We start from the raw sequence: 19,135 nt of genomic DNA on the forward strand, positions 1-19,135 counted from the left end.
TTATCGAGAAGGAACGTACCCGTGACTACTGTGGGGTCTGCCACGGCCTCATTATGGCCAATAACAAGTAGTCTTCCTACCCCTCCCGCATTCCCAGCTTTCGGACAGTTTCTTTTGAAGTGCCCTGTCTCGCCGCACCCGTAGCAGGCCTGACTCACTCCTGCACCGGGAACCTGGGTGATGGGTTTGGGTGGTGTTCTGCAAAACCGGGCGGTATGGCCCTTCCGGTCGCAATTAGCACAGTGCATTTCCCGGCAGGGGCCGTTATGATGGAAGGAGCACTTGGTGCACTTGGGTAGGCTTCCTGCATATGGTTTGGCTGGTACAGGGGCAGCAGGAGTAGTGGCAGCATGGACCGCCACGATCTGTTGGTTCTTGGAAGAGGATTGAGCTGATTTGCTCTTCTTTCGGTCCCAACGCTTCCTCTTGTTGTCAGTTGTTTTGGTTGGTGCGGGGGCAGTCGTTGTAGTTGTGGTTGGAGTAGAAGGAATCTCGTGATCGATGAGCCTTTGGGCCAATTCCTTGGCACTATCAAAGGTCGTAGGGTGTGATGCTAGAACGTTTCCTCGATATGGGGGTACCAGACCCCATATGTATCTTTCGATTTTCTTGCTTTCGGTGGGGACCATGTTAGGACATAGAGTCACCAGGTCGCAGAACCTGGCTGTATAAGCCACTATGTCGGAACCCTTCATTTTGAGGTTCCAGAGTTCCTCCTCGAGCTTCTGAATTTCGCCCCTCGGGCAGTACTCCCTTGTTATTAGGTCCTTCAGTGTATCCCAGCCCATGGCATTAGCTGCTACTAGTGAGAGTGATTTGACATGGCCATTCCACCACGTCAGGGCCCTTTCGGTGAAGGTGCAAGCAGCGAACTTAATCTTGCTTCCTTCAGGGCATGAGCACATCTCGAAGATTGCTTCTGTTCTCTCGATCCATTGGGACAGTGCAATGATCCCTCCAGTTCCGTTGAAGTACGTAGGTTTGCAGCTGATGAAATCTTTATAGGTACGCTCCCATGCACGTGGATGGATTTCACCATGGCTAGAGTTGGTGCCAGTCCCCGTTCCACTAACACCACCAGAATTTACTTGAGCCATGGTTGCGGTCACAGCTGCGGTCACCGCTGCTTGAAACATCACCGCATCGAACTGCGGAGGGGGTGGTGGTGGTGGAGTTTGATTTGCAGGTCTGCCTCTGGTCGGACGCTTGCGAGGCGACATCCTTTACTGGAAATTTACAGAATAATGATAATAGTAAGAATCGATTTGTAAGTATGATGAGATTGTTTCATGGACTAAATCGCCATAGTCCAACTATTAGATAGAGACATAACTCAAGAGTAAGAACTTTCCAATAGATTAGATAACTGCCAATATTACTGGTATTAATGATGTAAAATGAGTTCGAGGAAAATTGACCTAACAGTAGGTCTTAGATCAAACCATAAGGGAAAATGTTGGCAGCTTAGAAGTCTAGTGAGAGTACTTTTAAAAGTTAGGAATGTTTTACAGACAAGTGCTTCATAGAGCACAGACAAGAAAGGCTATTCCTAAATCAAAAGAGAAAGATGAGTTGACATCTTCTACCGGCGGCGGGTATCCCTCGGGCGAACCCTCAGGTCTGCCAGTTGACGTACAACTTCCTGAAGATGTCGCTCCTGCGCCCTCTGACGCACTCGGAGTTCCATGACTTCGGCTCGAGACGCAGCTAATTGTTGCTGCAGAGCCTCATTGGTTCTCCTGGTCCTTTCCATAGCCTCTTCGAGTTGGCGAATGCGGACTGTGTTAAGGCCAGAGTTGGCGTCAACTTCCATTACTCGGTCGATGGCTGCATGACCCTGCTCATCGCTCCAACGGTTCAAGGTTGTTGCCCACAAGGGAGTGGGACCTTGAAATGTCGGACGGGGTTGAGGTTTGGGAGTTGACCTTCTTGGGGTAGGTTGTTTACCTCTGGTTCGGAGTCGGAGCCATCCGAAAAGCCTTCTGCGAGGTGATCATCCAAAGGGATTGGGTGATCATCTTCTGGCTCATCATCAAGCCATCCTCTAATGCCTTGGTTGGGATAATACGGATCGCCGGGGAGATGGAAGCCAGCCATGTTATCTATGCGAGAATGGGGAAAAGAATAGTTAATAGACGTACTAATGAAGATCCTTTTAGTTGGCACATAAGTAATTATAGTAATACAAAATACTCCTATAGTATTTTAGGTTTAAGCTCTGTTCTAATGTTCTTGTTGTAGTAGTGTTGGTAAGTTTTTAGACTTGTTGCAACACTACAATCATTCTTAGGCACATGCTAGTCACTCCTCAGAAAATATAGTTGATCAGGCTATATCCCCTTAGGTTTGACCATATGTCTCTAAGCCTAATTGTGTTGTTCAACAATCGTATTACTTTTGTTCTGTTCTAGTATGATACTGACACTGGTATTAATAAATGTATATATACTTAGTTAAATATTTTACTATTTAAAAGTATAATTTCTTGGTCAGAGTGTTTTAATCCCGATGCGTTTATAGTTTGTATATCTTTTATGGGTTGATATACTTGATTCACTATAAACAGTGCTCTGATACCAATCTGTCACACCCCAAAACCGGAACGACGGAAACGTTCTGGGGCGGAGGACGTCATGTACAGTATCATAACAATGCATAATAGTAAACAAGCAACAACATCCATTGCATTAATATAATAGTTACATACATGTGTGCTCTATTGTAAGTTCAAATGACACCAAAAATGTATAATCAAAATAAGACGAGTCTTGGATCCACTCCGTCCTTCAAAAGCTGCATGGGTGTACCTGTCTTACTGTTTCCCTGAGAATACAAGTTATTTTGAAAGAGAGTATCAGCATAAAATGCTGGTGAGTTCATAAGTATTTAGTGTCATTGTTTGTATGAAAATGTTTGTAACAACGTAGTGTAAATGTAGTAACGGATTTCAAATGTTTGTAAATAGTATACTCCCTAGAAAAATCCTATATTTTCTAGTAAAATGTAGTCTTCTACCAAGACCCGATTGTTTGTATGTTTGTTCTTTTGCAACAGTAAGAGTTTTCCCCAGTGAAACTATCAGTTATGAAAATATAGTTTTAGACTTCACTCATGTAAGGTGATTACAAAATAAATGTACTAGGGGAAAATAATGTTTTACCCCAGCAGTATCACTGCTGGCTAATAGTGATGAAAATGCAGACTCCAGGTAGTATTAAATGTACAATACACCTCGGGGAGTCCGTTTTGCCTTTAATTCTTAATTGGTTAATTAAAGGTTTGAATGTGAACTCGTATGTAACCATGCTGATCGACGGCTGAATAACTGATGACCCTCCAGGTCATGTGTAGTGAGGTAACATTCTGTCACCCATTGGCCTTATCGGCTGGGACTGTAGCTAGCAGTCGGGATGTGGGAGTGTCTGTCCCGTATAGATCTATACACACAATGTCCGCTCTCCCTCCAGGAGACTCTGGTTACAAAGTTATACCACTATGAAGTGTCGTATCGAGAAGTAGTATGTCACATTCGGTTTATAGTATTCAAATGTTTGTATAGTATGTCATAGTGTAGTGATGTTTTCTCTTTATTAGTATATAGTATGATCCTGTATAGTGTATTCTCTTGTATAATGTATAGTATGTATTGTTTCTCACTGTAGTACTCATGTAGCGACCCGTAAGCGTATTGTCTCTTGTATGTATCTTTGTAATAGTAGTAGTGAGTAGTAATCCCTTAACTATACCTATTATAGTTAAATAGTAATGTTGTTGGTATGCCTTCGTTACACAAGGCATTGAACTGAAGTGAAAGCTTTTATATCCAACATATATATATATATATATATATATATATATATATATATATATATATATATATGATATATAACCAAGAGTTCAATGACATTCGGACAAATAACAGGATACCCTAAGTCCACAACCAAACAAGGAACATGAAATAAGGTGAGCTATCAGTCCTAAGTCCTTCAAGTCGTACTTATATAAATATATTAGTGTAGATATGAGTTTGAAAACAATGTAAGTTTAAAAGAGTTTTGAAAACAATTTTAGCATTTAAAAGAGTCTAATAAAAGGTTTTGAAGTGCTTAAAATCTGTAAATTTGATAGTAACTTGAAAGTAATAGAAAATCTTTTATGTTTGTTCTAGTTATTAATCACATATGATTAAAGCAATAACCAGAATGTTTCAACTTGTATTCCCCCCCCCCTCATAAAAGCATTTAAAATCATTTCAAATGTTGATTAAGGGGTATGAACTCACCTGAAATGAGTGGTGCGAATGTAAAATCGGAAAAAGGATGCTAAGTGTCAAGTGAAGACTTGAGCACACACGGATCCTATTTAGCATATAAAGACACATATATGCATGCAATTAGTGTATATTCAACTAATTAAGAAGGATAACACCCTTATAGTCTAGGAAACACTTATATGGAAGTGTTACAATCACAAAGGATTGCATAAAAGGAGTGTATGGTCACCAAATGGAGCTTTCGGTCCAAGTTGTATGTTCCTAGGAGCTTTCGGTCTTAATGGTATTCTCGGTCCAAAAAGGTTCTCGGTCCGAAGGGTTCTCGGTCCGAAGAGGTTCTCGGTCCGAAGAGGTTTTAGGTCCGAAGAGGTCCTCGGTTTTTAGGGTTTTAGGTTGAGACCGAAAACTCAGGATCCTCGGTGCATGTGGTGTTTTTCAAGGGCTTTCAAACATGCAAAGGGGTTCTAAGCTTTATCCGAAGTCTTAAGTGAGTTTTGAGGTCTTAAAGCGACCTTTCTTTAGGGGTTTTCGGTTTAAGGAGATGCACTAAACCGAAAACTCCTTTTGTTCTTGGAAAGTGACGATTTCAAGGCTTTAAACAAGATTTTCAACTAGATAATAAGTGCAGAAAGCAATACTTACGATTTAGAGGCAAAGAAGGGTGTTTTCGGCCAAACACACACTAGTGTGTGTTCTTGGTATTCTTGAAGAACACTTGAAGATCTAAGAAAAAAAGAAGATTTCATGGATGAAATCATGTGTAACTACTAGATGAAGTGTTGTAACAACAAATCAAGAGAAGAAACACTTACATTTTTGGAAGATTTGAAAGTAGCTCTTATGATACTTGAGAGAAAAATGTGGGTGTTCTTGAGTTTGGAAGTGAAAAGTGAGGAAGGAGGAGTAAACTCATGCCTGATGCATGAGTCCTCGGTCAAAAGGGGGGTTTCGGCCCCACCCCTCATGTTTGGCCGCAACACCTTATCAAGGTGTTATTTGTTTTAACTTGTTCCCCAATAATAAAAAAAATACTTCCTCTCGCTTATTCTCCCGAAGAATAAATATTTAAAAATACCCAAACGGACTTTAAACCGAGCTAAAAATTAGTAGAAATGAATTTGACTTTTAATTGAAGTGTTTGACTGTAGAGTTCGTACAAAAGAAAATTTCGGGTTGTCACAAAGATAAAGTCATTCATGCAAAAACTCATATGCTCATCTTGAAGTTATGAAGAAATCAAAGATAAAAGCTGAAGCCAAGCACAAAGTGAATATTGAAAAGAAAAGAAAGCTACAAACCTAGGGGAGATTGTTAGGACATAAGAAAAGAAAGCTATAAACCAAGGGGGAGATTGTTAGGTCATAAATTGTGGTTTATACTTTGCTTTTCATAAGCTATTAAAGTTCTCGGTCTAAGACCAAAAACAACATGTTTTGGTGTTGTTTGGACCGAAATCACATGTGATTTCGGTTAGGTTTAATATTTTTTTGTTTGGGTTTCGGGTTGAGCTTTGGTTATTAGGTCTAGGTATAAATAGTGTTATTTTAGCCTTGTAATGAGTGTGGGACGTTTTTGGGGGCTGCCATAAGCTTAGGATGTGATTTGGAGAGAAACAAGAGAGAACCAAGTGTAATCAAGAATCTTATGTACCCGACTATTCAATAATAGTGTGAATTGAAGATTAACCATTGTGTTCTTATTCTATATTTCATCTTTTCTAATTCACTTGATTGGGATTCCGCACCATCAAGTGAATCCGATTGATACATCGTAGCATTTTGGGTTTTACAGGAAATGAAATAGAGAATCAAGATCCACAAGCTCTTCCTTGATCCACAACCTTGCACCAAACTCCTTCTTTTTGAATATGAACCAAAACACACCAAGATGTATACAATGAGCTCAAAATACAATAATGGAGGCTAAGGAATGATTTCTAGGGTTTCCGAGGCTTAGGGGATGGTAAAGAGGTCAACCCTAATGACTTAAGGTGTTTATATAGGGCACAACACCCTAAAATAGGGTTTCCTTAAATCACACGTATGCCCCGCGTACGTGTCCGGAGTTACGATCAAGCCTCGCATCAGTACGCTAAGCGTACCCCTTGGTACGCCCCTCGTACTGGCTAAGGACCAAAATGCAACTATTAAATAACACAATGGGTAATAATGAAACATACTAGGATTCAAGTGTTATAACTTTACATGCTAATAGTTTTCTTAAATTAATTAACATTAAAAATTAAAAATTCAAACAAATTACTTTTATAAAACGTAAAATTTCATTAAACTACAAAATAAAATTACAGCACACTAAATAAAAATCAACATAGAATGTAAAATTACAAAACCTAGATATTTGAAACACAAAACATATAAATTTTAATAACGAATTGAAATCACACACTTGAAATTAAACTAGCATACAACACAACTAGAAATTAAAGCAAACAACCCACTAGAAATTAGAAGACAACAAGCTTAAAGTGGACACCATTTGTCACACCTCCTCACAATTTGCCAAACTTCAACAAGCCGGAAAGGTTTGTCAATTTCTTGGCAGAAAGCCGTGAGAGCATTCAATAACAAAGTATCTTTAGTTTCACCTTGCTCGAATTCACGCATCACCCTACGAAACACATTGTTAAACTGAATGAAACTGTGTTTGCATGTCTCTATCGGGAGAAAATTTAATCTTTACTTCAAGGTAGAGCGGCTTCGCGGTTTTATTTTTCGACGACTCTCGTCCAGAAAGTAGGCGTAGTGACATTAATGGTGACGGGCTCTTCTGTTACGTCTACCCATGAACGAGCCAATATGATCTCTTTATCAGTTAATCAAACACGAACAATTTTTTGCGATAAGGTTTTAAAGATGGAAAATAAGAAGGTTAGAAAAGTTGAATTTAGGAGATTTGAATGTGGTGAATAATGAAGAATGATATTATTTACAATAGAAGATAAAAGGTTTAATATTTGAAAATTTAAAAAGAAAAAACGTTTATATTTTGAAAATGAGTATTTTTTTTTGTTTTTTTTTTTTTGAAAATACTGTATTTTTGGAAAATGAAAAAATTGAATAAATGGTAAAAAAAAAGACGGATAAAAATTGAATAAATGGTAAAAGAAAAAAAAAACGGATAAAATTTGAATAAATGGGGATTAACTGGTTTCTCTCTTATCAGTAAAGCTTCACCAAGTTCCATCGCCGAATTGTTGTCGCTGAAGTCATGGGGCAGTGTGCGCCGAAGCTAAGTAGGCTATGTCGAGCTCCTTACCAAGCCACTTCGCCTAGGTATAGATAAAAGATAAAAACTACTATAAGACCTTGTGGTATACATACCACGAAGCAAATCGTGGTCTAGCTGGCCATGAGAAAGTCTCGTGCACACCACCCCGACGTTCCGTGGTCGGGCGTGGTCATGCTCATCCGTGCTCCCGACGATGAAATCAAACGAAGAAGGTGATTGGTTGTTGGTTTATTTGGCCGTTCAACGGCTATTTTGCCAGTTTGTTTATTATTATTATTATTTTTTTAAACTCAATTCACTACATAAATAAACCTTCTATTTTCACCAAAACTTACACCTCATTCTAACCTTCATTCTCTAAAACCACAAAACACATATACATGGATTCCACAAAACATATTGAATTTTTAAAAGCTTTTGACTCAGATGACGATGTAGAATTCGTCGACACATTCTTCAACGTTGTGCAACACATTCACGACGAAGAAAGTTCGAATGCAGCTCGTACAAGGGCGACGTCAATCGTGATCGCCAAGCCGCACACGACTTATTGGTACGTGATTACTTTGCCGATAATTGTCTTTATAATGACGACTCCTTCGAATGTCGTTTCCGTTTGAATAAGGCTATATTTTTACGTATTAGTAATGCTTTAGAATCTCGTTATGATTTTTTCAAACAAAAAACCGACGCTAGAGGAAGAATGGGTTTTAGTAGTATACAAAAATGTGCGGCTGCTCTTAGGTATTTGGGATACGGTATAGCATTCGATGCATCTGACGAATACTTGAAAGTATCCGAGAGGACTGCATGGCGTGGTCAGTTCACTCGAGGAGATATAGGTGAACCAACTATCATCCTAGAAGTTGTTGCATCTCAAGATTTGTGGATATGACATGCCTTTTTTGGAGTAGCGGGGTCTAACAACGACCTTAATGTTCTTGGCCAGTCTCCACTTTTCAACGATATTTGGACCGGCAAAGCACCTGATATGACGTTCACGGTGAACGGGCACGCGTACAAATACGGTTACTACCTTGGTGATGGGATATACCCAGATTATGCTACATTGATGAAGGCATACTCGGTTCCTCGAAGTGAAAAGGCAAAGTTTTTTACAAAAAAACAGGAATCGGCGAGAAAAGATATCGAGAGGGCATTTGGAGTCCTTAAGCAGACATGGCATGTAGTGAAATATGCTACACGACTCTGGGATAAAGAAATAATTAAACGAATGGTCCTAGCATGTATTATAATGCATAATATGATTATTGAAGATGAAGGTCGATCGATTTGCACGTATGATCCGAACGACGTTGTCGTTCCAATTGAGGAGTTCGTACCCGGAACAAATGCGTTTTTAGAGCGAGTTGTTGAAATTCATAACAGTGAAACGTGTTTCAATATCCGAGAAGATGTCGCGGAACATTTGTACCAACATAGCATGAACGACGATTAGGTTTTTTATATGTATGTTTCTTTGTTTTTTTAATTAATGTAATTTTTTTTTCTAGATTAACTAAGTAATATAGTTTGAAGTTGTAATTTTATTTTTATAATTAATGAAACACTAGTTTAAAAAAATGAATGCTTTTTAATTATAAAAAATGTAATTTTATTGTATTTTTGAATTAAAAAAAATAAAAATAATGATGTGGAATTGTGTGTTAGTGGTAGGTATCCCATGTTAGTGGTAGGGGAATGTGAAGCTGATGTGGCACCCACCACATATGTGGTATGTGGTAGATATAAGGGATGACCTAAATACCTATAATACATGACTATGTGTTTCGCATTTTCATACGTCATCCAACAACATCATAATATTAACATTCAATTTAATCAAAGACGAAAATATATTATAAAATCCCAAAAATATTTCACACCCTCTCCCATTGCATCTGAAATTGCACAAAATTATTGAAATTAAAAATACAAAATTAGTTGAAGATTTCTTAATCAACTAATTATCAATTAATATTCCCCATTCCTATGATTGGGCTATCATTTTTGTAAGTTTCTTCTTAAATATTTAATTCTCATATTCAACGATCATGTCCATTATTGTAGATTTAGTATCTACTAATTGCTATCAAAGCCTCCAACAATTAGCAATTTTTTCCTATTATTCTTCTATTTGTTTGTATAATTACAACTTTACCCATAGCTCGAGTAATTAGACATCCACAAGTTAATTCCTAAGAAACCTATCTACATCTAAAACACCATAAACGAGACTATATGGCAAATACGTGTTGTGATCCATTGTCATTACCATTACCAAACATTCTCCTATATCACACATATGAAAGTTAGATAAAGACGAAAGCAGAATATTCCAAACTCGAAAGTGAAATAATCCTTATCTTTTATAATAAGGATTAGAGGGTCATTTCGACAAAAACATCAACACATGTAGCCCTAGACAATGGTGGGCCCATAAGCACAAGAAATTATTACTCCCAAAAGGACAATTATATCCTTCTGTAGGGTCAACCCTCATTTTACCACTCGTCTTTTTCGCTCAATCGATCACTCTCCGAGACCCTACAACAAATTCAATCGTTTATGGCATCAAATGAGATTGCTACACTTTTCTTCTTCTTCAAAGAGTCTTCATTCTCAAGATTCTTCCATCTGTAAGTCCCATGTGTTTATAGCACATGTTTATATGAAATCCTATTCTCTGATTCTCAATAATTGAAGGGTTTTCGTTGGAATTTGATTTCTTATCAAATTACAATATAAAAATTCGAACTTTGAATCTTGGATCTGGTAGCTTTCTCTTGAAAAGCTTCAAGATTTGTCTTTATAGCTCTTTAGGGTTCTTGAATCTTTACTTTTTCCCTCATGGGGTTCTTTGAATCAGATGTTCAATTCGGTAAACAAGAACTGATTCATGCTGTTGTTCCATTATTGAAGCTCTTGACTCTTACTGTTATCGGTGTTCTTCTTGCACACCCAAAAACACAAATCGTCCCAAAATCAACCTTCAAGCTTCTTAGCAAACTTGTCTTTGCTCTGTTTTTACCCTGCACAATCTTTATTCACTTGGGTGAATCAATTTCTCTCAAGAATTTAACTTTATGGTGGTTTATACCAGTGAATGTAATCATCAGTACTGCCATAGGCTGTCTGTTGGGGCTGCTGGTGGCGGTGATTTGCCGGCCGCCACCGGAGTTTTTCCGATTCACCGTGATTGTAACCGGTTTCGGAAACACCGGAAACTTAATACTCGCGATTGTTGCTTCGGTTTGTCATAGCGAAGATAATGCTTTCGGTTCTGATTGTCATACATCTGGTACTGCGTATGTTTCTTTAGCTCAATGGGTGTCTGTTCTTCTAGTTTATACTCTCGTTTACCACATGATGGAACCTCCGATGGAGTATTACGAAGTCGTCGAAGAAGATGGAGAAATCGAGATTGTTCAGGAGAATTTACCGGTGAACGATCTCAGCCGGCCGCTTCTTCACGAAGCAGAGTGGCCGGGGATGGAAGATAAAGAAACTGAACACTGCAAAACACCATTCATCGCTAGAGTTTTCGCTAACGATTTCTCTCAGACTTCCATTCCCGACCCAGATTCGCTAGAAGACAACCATGAACAGCCGCGAAGTCCGAAATCAATCAGGTGTTTAGCAGAGCCACGAATGGTTAGAAGGATAAGAATCGTCGCTGAGCAAACCCCAGTTCGCCATATCCTTCAACCTCCGACGATCGCTACTCTTCTAGCTTTAATCATCGGAATGGTTCCGTTTCTGAAATCTATAGTGTACGGAGATGACGCTCCGTTATCGTTCTTGACTGATAGTCTAGACATTGTCGCCGGAGCAATGGTGCCGTCGGTGATGCTTGTTCTTGGAGGGATGATTGCAGAAGGTCCAAACGAATCTAAGTTAGGACTTCGAACTACTATCGGGATACTTGTCGCGAGGCTATTGATTCTTCCGATGTTGGGAATCGGGGTTGTGTTCTTGGCTGATAAACTGGATTTGCTGATTGAAGGTGATCGGATGTTTCAGTTCGTGCTTCTGTTGCAATACACGACACCAAGTGCGATCTTGTTTGGTGCAATTGCTAGTTTGAGGGGTTACGCAGTTAGTGAAGCTTCGGCACTTCTGTTTTGGCAACATGTTTTTGCGTTGTTTTCTCTTTCGATGTATTCCATCATCTACTTCAAGTTGTTGCTTACGTATAACTGATCTATCCATAATCCATATCTTTCGAAAAGGATTTGTACCAGATGATGTAATAAGATCTTCCCAAGAACAGGATCGGAACTCGGAAGTCAACTGGGTTTCACGTGGTTTATTGATGATTCTTTTAAGACAAATTGATGCATGATTCAATCTCATGTGGAGAAGAAATGTGCCTTGTAACTTGTAAGATATAAATTAGAGCTTGAAGTTTCTTTGAAGCGATGAAATTAATTTAGAAAATTGTTATTTGTAGACTTTCGCTGAGAAATGTTCAGTGATAGATTGTGGATCATGAATTGGCTGGTTGTACTATAATCTGGATCTGGAGAAAATTAAATCTGTGACTTGTATTTGGGAAGGGTTCTATATGTGAGTTGTACCTCATGCATTTCTGTCTACATGTCTCTACGATTGGAAAGATCAACAAGAAACTTCCAAAGTATATAACTATTGGGCATTAAGCTAGCTCTATGAAAATAAGTATTTATTAGAAATAAGACAAAATTATATAAATAGTCTTTGTTTTTACAAAAAGTAAAAAAGTAAGAATCTGAGTTTCTAACTTTTTTTTTTTTGATGTTTATGGTCTATTGTTTTAAAAAGAATCTGAGTTTCCAACCATTACCCTCACACACGTGCCCCTCATGTGCTACATGAGCGTAAATTTCGTCTTTCCTTTTGGCGCCCGATTATAGACCAATTTGTATGATGAGTCCCTGATAAAAGTGATATCATCTCTCTCAAGAAAACCCGTTCACATGATCTCTTCACAATATTCTCTCAAAAGCTTTGACGCAACCACCTTCAATGGCGGATCCGATCCTGGATCAAAATAAAGGGAGTAAAAGGGTATTCTCAAATATTTTCCGAAAAAAATAACACTACCGAAAAAAAAATCGAAAAAAATTACACTACTAAATTTTTTTTGAGGGACATTCCGAGCTACCCCAGGAACCACCTAGATCAGTCTATGCCACCCCCCCCCCCCCCTTTATTCTTTTTATAATTAGTCCATAACTATTAAAAATTTACATATTAGACCTAAAACTATAAAATTTGACTTTGACCCCCCGTTCTCCAATTCTTATACATATTCTATTTTCGGCCTCCCCAAATCATAACTTCAAGCTCTGTCACTGTATACAACCACCATACTTGGATAAACAGTACAATATGTTCTTGAGTGTTTTGGCATGCATATTGATCTCAGAAAACAATATGTTCTTGAGTTCTGAAAACAAGTTTAAATTTTTTGTTATATATATATATATATATATATATATATATATATATATATATATATATATATATATATATATTGTAATTTTTCAGGAGGTTTGGATACTTATTTCACTTTATAGATACACCATTGTAGCATATTTACCAAGTATCTAGAAAGAAAGTACATTGATGGAATTATGTCCTACGTAGACTATGTAGATATGGACTTTCTATATGTTTAAGAACTTGATGATGTGATTAAAGACTTAGGGTCTCTTGAGGGTCAACTATCATTTTAGAATTCCTGATGCAGACTTAGATTATGGACTTTTGCCTCTAGTAAATGATTAGGATGTGATCAAAATCACACAATATGTCCCAAAAAATAGACAATTGTGTGTATATATTGAACATGTCAAAACAAGAGGACATACATATTTCATGTCCATATCTAAGGTTATGATTGAGGAATTAGATAATGTTGTCTCCCCTGTCCTCTTACTAGGATTAAGCCGAAGAAAAAGGAAATTTGATATTGTAGTAAAAACTAGACTTAACTGATGATTATGATTTTTCCAAGTCCCTTGTACATTTTGGACAGTCTCAAATAATCCAATGTAGTTTACAAGACAAAGAAGCTCATATGCATGTGAATGATCCAAGTGTTGAAGATGAACATATACAAGTAGAAGATGTGTACCATGTCCGATATGAATAAAATGTTCTAACTGTTGAAGATGCTCTGGTTAATGTGAATATTGAATAAGTTGCAACTTAATTCAATATGGATGGATTTGATCCTTTTTCTTGATCTTGGTGAAAGTTATTATCCACATATGGGAGACATAGATGCAAAGTATGTTCAAGAAACAAAGGAAAATGTATAGGTTGGAGATGGGGAGGATAATGGTGATGGAAGTAGTAGTGATGATAGTGACTTTATAGCAGATCTTGATAATATGGTGGAAGATGTAGAACTAGATATAAGAGAATTGCATAATGTTGTAGATGATGATGTGAAGTGGTTAGGTCAAGGTCCAAATGTCATTGTTATACATCATCCACATGAAGATGACCTTGAGGTAATTGATAGTCAGGACTTTGAGTATACTAATAAGAGGATGATATGAGAAAAAGAATGCCCAAACAACTAGCTAAGCCTTTTATTTGCTTAGTTGGAGAAGTACATCTGCAACGTTTTAGAGTGGGTTAAAAATTCCAAACCAAGAAATATGTGTAATCTTACATAAAGTTGCATTCAATACATAATAAAAGGGCACTTTACATGAAGTAAAGTTAAATACAAGGGCAAATTAGTAACGGGAAAAAAAAGGCAACTTGCCCTTGGGATATACAAGTATCTATATCTATGGAGGAAGAACCTTGGTTAGTGAAAACAGTTGCATATGCACACTTGTGTCTACAAACCAGATATGTGAATGCTCGTACTGTTAAGTTCTTGGCTACGACTATAGTGCAATAGGTAGAAAGCAATCCTTATATACCAGTTTGAGCCTTAAACGATGACATAAAAAAGAGACTAGAACTAGGTATGTCCAAGATGAAAGTGTTTAGGGTTAACTCTTTAGCTCAAAGTCATATGTTAGACAAAAGGTAAAACAATTAATTTTTATGTATTTAAATTTATGGCAAAGTTGTTTCCCAATGCTCATATTGTACCGTTTATTATAGGGGAGTCATACCAGTTATTGCAATATTGTTTCCTAATGCTTAAAATAGGTTTTTTAGGCATATTCACGAGAATATTAAGTTAAATTTGAGCGGTGAATATAACAAAGAGTATTTATGGAGGTGTGTTATGTAAACCACAATGGATCATTTTCAAAAGGAAATGGACGAATTTAATAAATTCAATGTGAAGGCATTTGAGTGGCTATCTTAGATTCCAGATTCCAGCAAGTCATTAGGCGAGGTCCTTTTTATGGTTAGTGATGCATTATATACTTCATTCTAACATTTAGTTTGTATGATATAGTTTAAAAGTTTAAACCCTAGATTTCTTAATAGGTAGACCACACACATGTCATGTTGAATAAATTGTAAGAAGCGTTTAACTCCAAGTTAAATGATGGTAGGTATAAACCTATCATCACTTTCTTAGAGTTTACTAGAGTGTATATGATGAAAAAGCATTGCATTGTTCAAAAAGTTTTGATTAATATCATGGGCCACTAACCCCTACTATGAAAAGTATTTATATATATAAGGAATTAAGAAGGAAGGAAGTGAATACAAGGTTATGTTTAGTGAAGCATAAAAGTATATAAGTAATTAGTGTGTTAATCGATCAGTTTGTGGTTAACTTGAATACAAAGACATGTAGTTGTAGGGTCACTAACCCCTAAATTTCTTATGGTTAGTGATGCATTCTATACTTCATTCTAACATTTAGTTTGTATAATATTGTTTAAAAGTTTAAACCCTAAATTTATTAATAGGTAGACCACACACATATGCCATGTTGAATAAATTGTATGAAGTGTTTCACTCTAAGTTAAATGATGGTAGGTATAAACCTATCATCACTTTCTTAGAGTTTATTAGAGTGTATATGATGAAAAGGCATTCCATTGTTCAACAAGTTTTGATTAATATCATGGGCCAATAAACCCTACTAGGAAAAGTATTAATATACATGGGCGGAGACAGTACTTAGGCTTCCGGGTGTCTCGCCCCCCTAACCCCATGTGTTTTTAATGTGAAGTAAACTTGGTTCAGCCCACCTAAATAACTAATGACAAGCCCATTTTCTTTAAAATCAATATAAGTGGTATAAGGGGATAAGAATTAAAACCACCGTTCCAATTTCTTTTAACTATGGCCAACCATCTAAACTTTTAAATTTCCGTTGTTAACTTTTAAAATCGTCGGCTTCAATTTTTATCTTTAAATGTTGTTGCAATGCAAGAGTGCTAAGTTTTTTGATCGATAACAAACAAGGTAATCTAAATTTTTTGTAATTTATAATTAATAATTTTTTTATTATTAGTAATTTGGTTTTGTGTAATGAAATGATGAATCAAGAGAAATTAAAAAGCCACTAGTTTTTTTCCAAACAAAAAGAAAATTTTCATTATCCAGATCGCATCTCATTAATAATAATAATAACGAATATGTTATACGCCAACAACATAAAAGACTAGTAATGTTGAAGAACCAATTAATGTGAACATGAAAAAATAATATGTCAATTTTAAGTGTTCAAATTTGGTTCTTTGATTCGTGATCGTGGACAAAGGTTTTCGATCGTATGACAAATGTATGTCCTCTTTATTTTAAAATCATGGCATCGATCTATGCCCCCTTATTCTAAAATCCTAGCTTCGCCCTTGTTAATATATAACGAATCAATAAGGAAGGAAGTCAATACTAGCTTATGTTTAGTGAAGCATGAGGTTAACTTGAATACAAAGACATGTAGTTGTAGGTAGTAGGAGATAATCAGGATTGTGTGCACATGTTGTGTGTGCTATATGGAACAAAATTGAGAATGGCGAAAATGCCCCATACCCTTCAAGAGTGGATTCAACCTTGTTAGAGGCTTGAGTCATCGAGGGCAATATACTTTAACATAATCGAGTCCATCAATCGTTGCAACATGTGACCAAAGTCTAATTCTCCTACAATTCCAACTGCTCGTAAGCATCATATGTAATTTAGTTAACAAACTTTGCCGGGTAAATAGAGATTTTGAATACATTGTCTAAATTTAAAAAATTGTAGGTTGGGAGCCCATAATGAATCATGTAGCCAAGAAATAAATGTGTCAAGGAAATACCTAACTATCACTTGTTGAAAATGTCATAACAAATGACATAACTTAAGAACATGTAAATGACAAGGGGGTTAGAACAAGGTGCAGCTAGGACATCAAAGGGAAAGAACAAATATCGGGTAAAAGGTGTTGCATTTGATTAAAAAAGAGGAAAATGATTGTCTATGGTGTTAGTACTAAGATTTTGTGTTAATGTTGGTATTTATGTTTATGTTTGGTGGTGCATTTTAAGACAAACTAACTTGCTTGATGTGGACTGTATTTTTAGTAGTACCTAATTAACTATACTTTTGGTAGTGGATTGTAAGACAAACTACTGAATGTTTATGGAATCAACTTTACATTCTATTTGGTGATGTTTTTGTTTTTTGTTATTATACAATTTGTACTATACATGCCATTTCTTGTAGTGACAAAAGTGTCAACAATAAAATACAACTACCATAGAATACCATGTCTTTATTACCAATAACTGACTTTAAAATCCAAAACGATTACAATCATCGAAAACCATTACATCAAACAATTCTCCTTCCAAAACTATAAGCATTACTAATCTGGAACCAAACTACCTTTTTCATTTTCCAACCACAATCCCATTATCTTATTGTTCTATATGCTTATCCGAAAATAATAGTAGCTAAAACAAACTGGCATTTCCACTAGGAAATGAGATACGTGTTGTGCTGGGTTTTTATTCAAAATTAGTTTAAAAAACATAATATTTTAGCAATGGAAGACTATAACATTTTCAACAATTATAAACTACTTATAACTAGCCATGGATTTTCTTGCAAAGTTTGGAAAGAAAAACAAACAACCAAAGAGGAGGTAAGAACATAACAACCTTTGTAGACTTTGAATCTTTGGGGGAGGCTTGAATATTGAAGAAGAATGAAAGTAGAACTTCACCTTTAGTAATCCACCAACAATGCTTCAACTTGATGTAGATGCTAGTCCATAACTCTTACACTCTTAAGATTAAAGTTCATAACCGAAGTATGAACTTCAAGAGAGTAAAAATGCAAGTATTCTTCAAGTTTTAAAACAAAAACTATAGAGAATGGGAGGAGATTTTGAGGATACGATTTTTAGATTATGAAAGAAGCTAGTTTCTCTAACACTTAAAACCTTTTGACTAGTCTTTATCCCATGGGTCTTAACACTTTAAGACCCATGCTTTATGACATAAACTAGCAATGCTTCTAAAGAATGGTACAAGCATGAAACACGTCAAAAGTAAGCAATTCTTGTCCCCTAATCATGGATTCGGTTTTTGTAACGCCCACAACTTAGGCCTAGACATTTATAATATAAGGAGTAGTGATTGTTACAAAATAAATCCTTGAATAGGATAGTCGCTAGTCTTGTGCACTGCAGACTATATAATATAAGCATTTTTAGGAAATTTATCAATTAGCGATAAAATAACATTTTCGATAGAAGATTATTTAGGATGAATAATCTTTACCAAATTCGTAGTAGTTGCGATAAAGATTCCGTACATATAAAGAACACCCAAGTCCGACTTCGTATGAAGAAGTTATGGACTTCCGAAGTTTCGCGTTCAACCAATATGTCGTAAATAGTGAATCGAAGATAGGTTACTTATTAGCCTAAGTAATCTAAACAAAAGTCGTAGTATTCATAAAAGTGAATCCGTGCATATAGATAACGTCTAAATCTGACTTCATGAGAGAAATTTATGATTTTTCTAAGATTTCTGCGTAACTATGTTAACACATAAATCAAATTTTATATCGGCTGATTGTTAGCCGAAACAATATAAAAGAGAATTGGCGATCTCGTTAATAGGATTCCTTCGATATAAAGACAGTTGGGAACAGACGTCGGATGAGAGAGTTATAATTTTTGTACGAAATTTAATAGTCTAAGCCTATAAAAATATGACTAAAAAATAAAGTGAAAATTAGTTGACGGAGTCTAAGGGAACGTTGTAGATCTCGTTGATAGATATGCGTGAATATAAAGAATGTCAAAAATGGAGTTCATATGAAGAAAATACGATGTTTAAAAAATATGAAAAAACGCCCGCGCGCGCGCGAGGGGCGCGATACGCAGCTTCTAGAATCTGCCACGTCACACCAACCAATGCCTGACACATGTCCAATTCTGAGAGGGAGCCTTGCCAACCAAGTAGGTGTGTGGCACATACCTAGTATGTGCGTGACGCGCATACCCGGCAAACTCCCTATAAATGCAACATTCAGCCCTCCGTTCTCCTCACACCCTCATAAATCCGCTTTGCAAATCTATGAGTTGTAATTTCGATATTTTCTAGTATTTAGGCTATTTTAGCTATGATCTGAGGTCCCTGAGTGCTCCGAATTAGTAGCATTCAGGCCGGAGTTTTGCCAGTGCAGTTTTCAGACTTT

At 36.6% G+C, this 19,135-nt stretch overlaps 1 protein-coding gene across 1 annotated transcript; it reads left to right on the forward strand.

Annotated features, from left to right (window-relative positions):
- Positions 1 to 9,957: 9,957 nt before the first annotated feature.
- LOC145109037 (protein PIN-LIKES 2-like) lies at positions 9,958 to 12,120 on the forward strand. The gene has a single exon (XM_079046143.1). It carries the CDS (start codon positions 10,373 to 10,375, stop codon positions 11,723 to 11,725), a length of 1,353 nt encoding a protein of 450 aa, XP_078902269.1. The 5' UTR covers positions 9,958 to 10,372; the 3' UTR covers positions 11,726 to 12,120.
- The last annotated feature ends 7,015 nt before the right edge of the window (positions 12,121 to 19,135 follow it).

The sequence above is a fragment of the Lactuca virosa genome, chromosome 4 (assembly GCF_052849685.1).
Source record: "Lactuca virosa cultivar CGN04683 chromosome 4, Lactuca_virosa_CGN04683_v6, whole genome shotgun sequence".
NCBI lineage: Eukaryota > Viridiplantae > Streptophyta > Magnoliopsida > Asterales > Asteraceae > Lactuca > Lactuca virosa.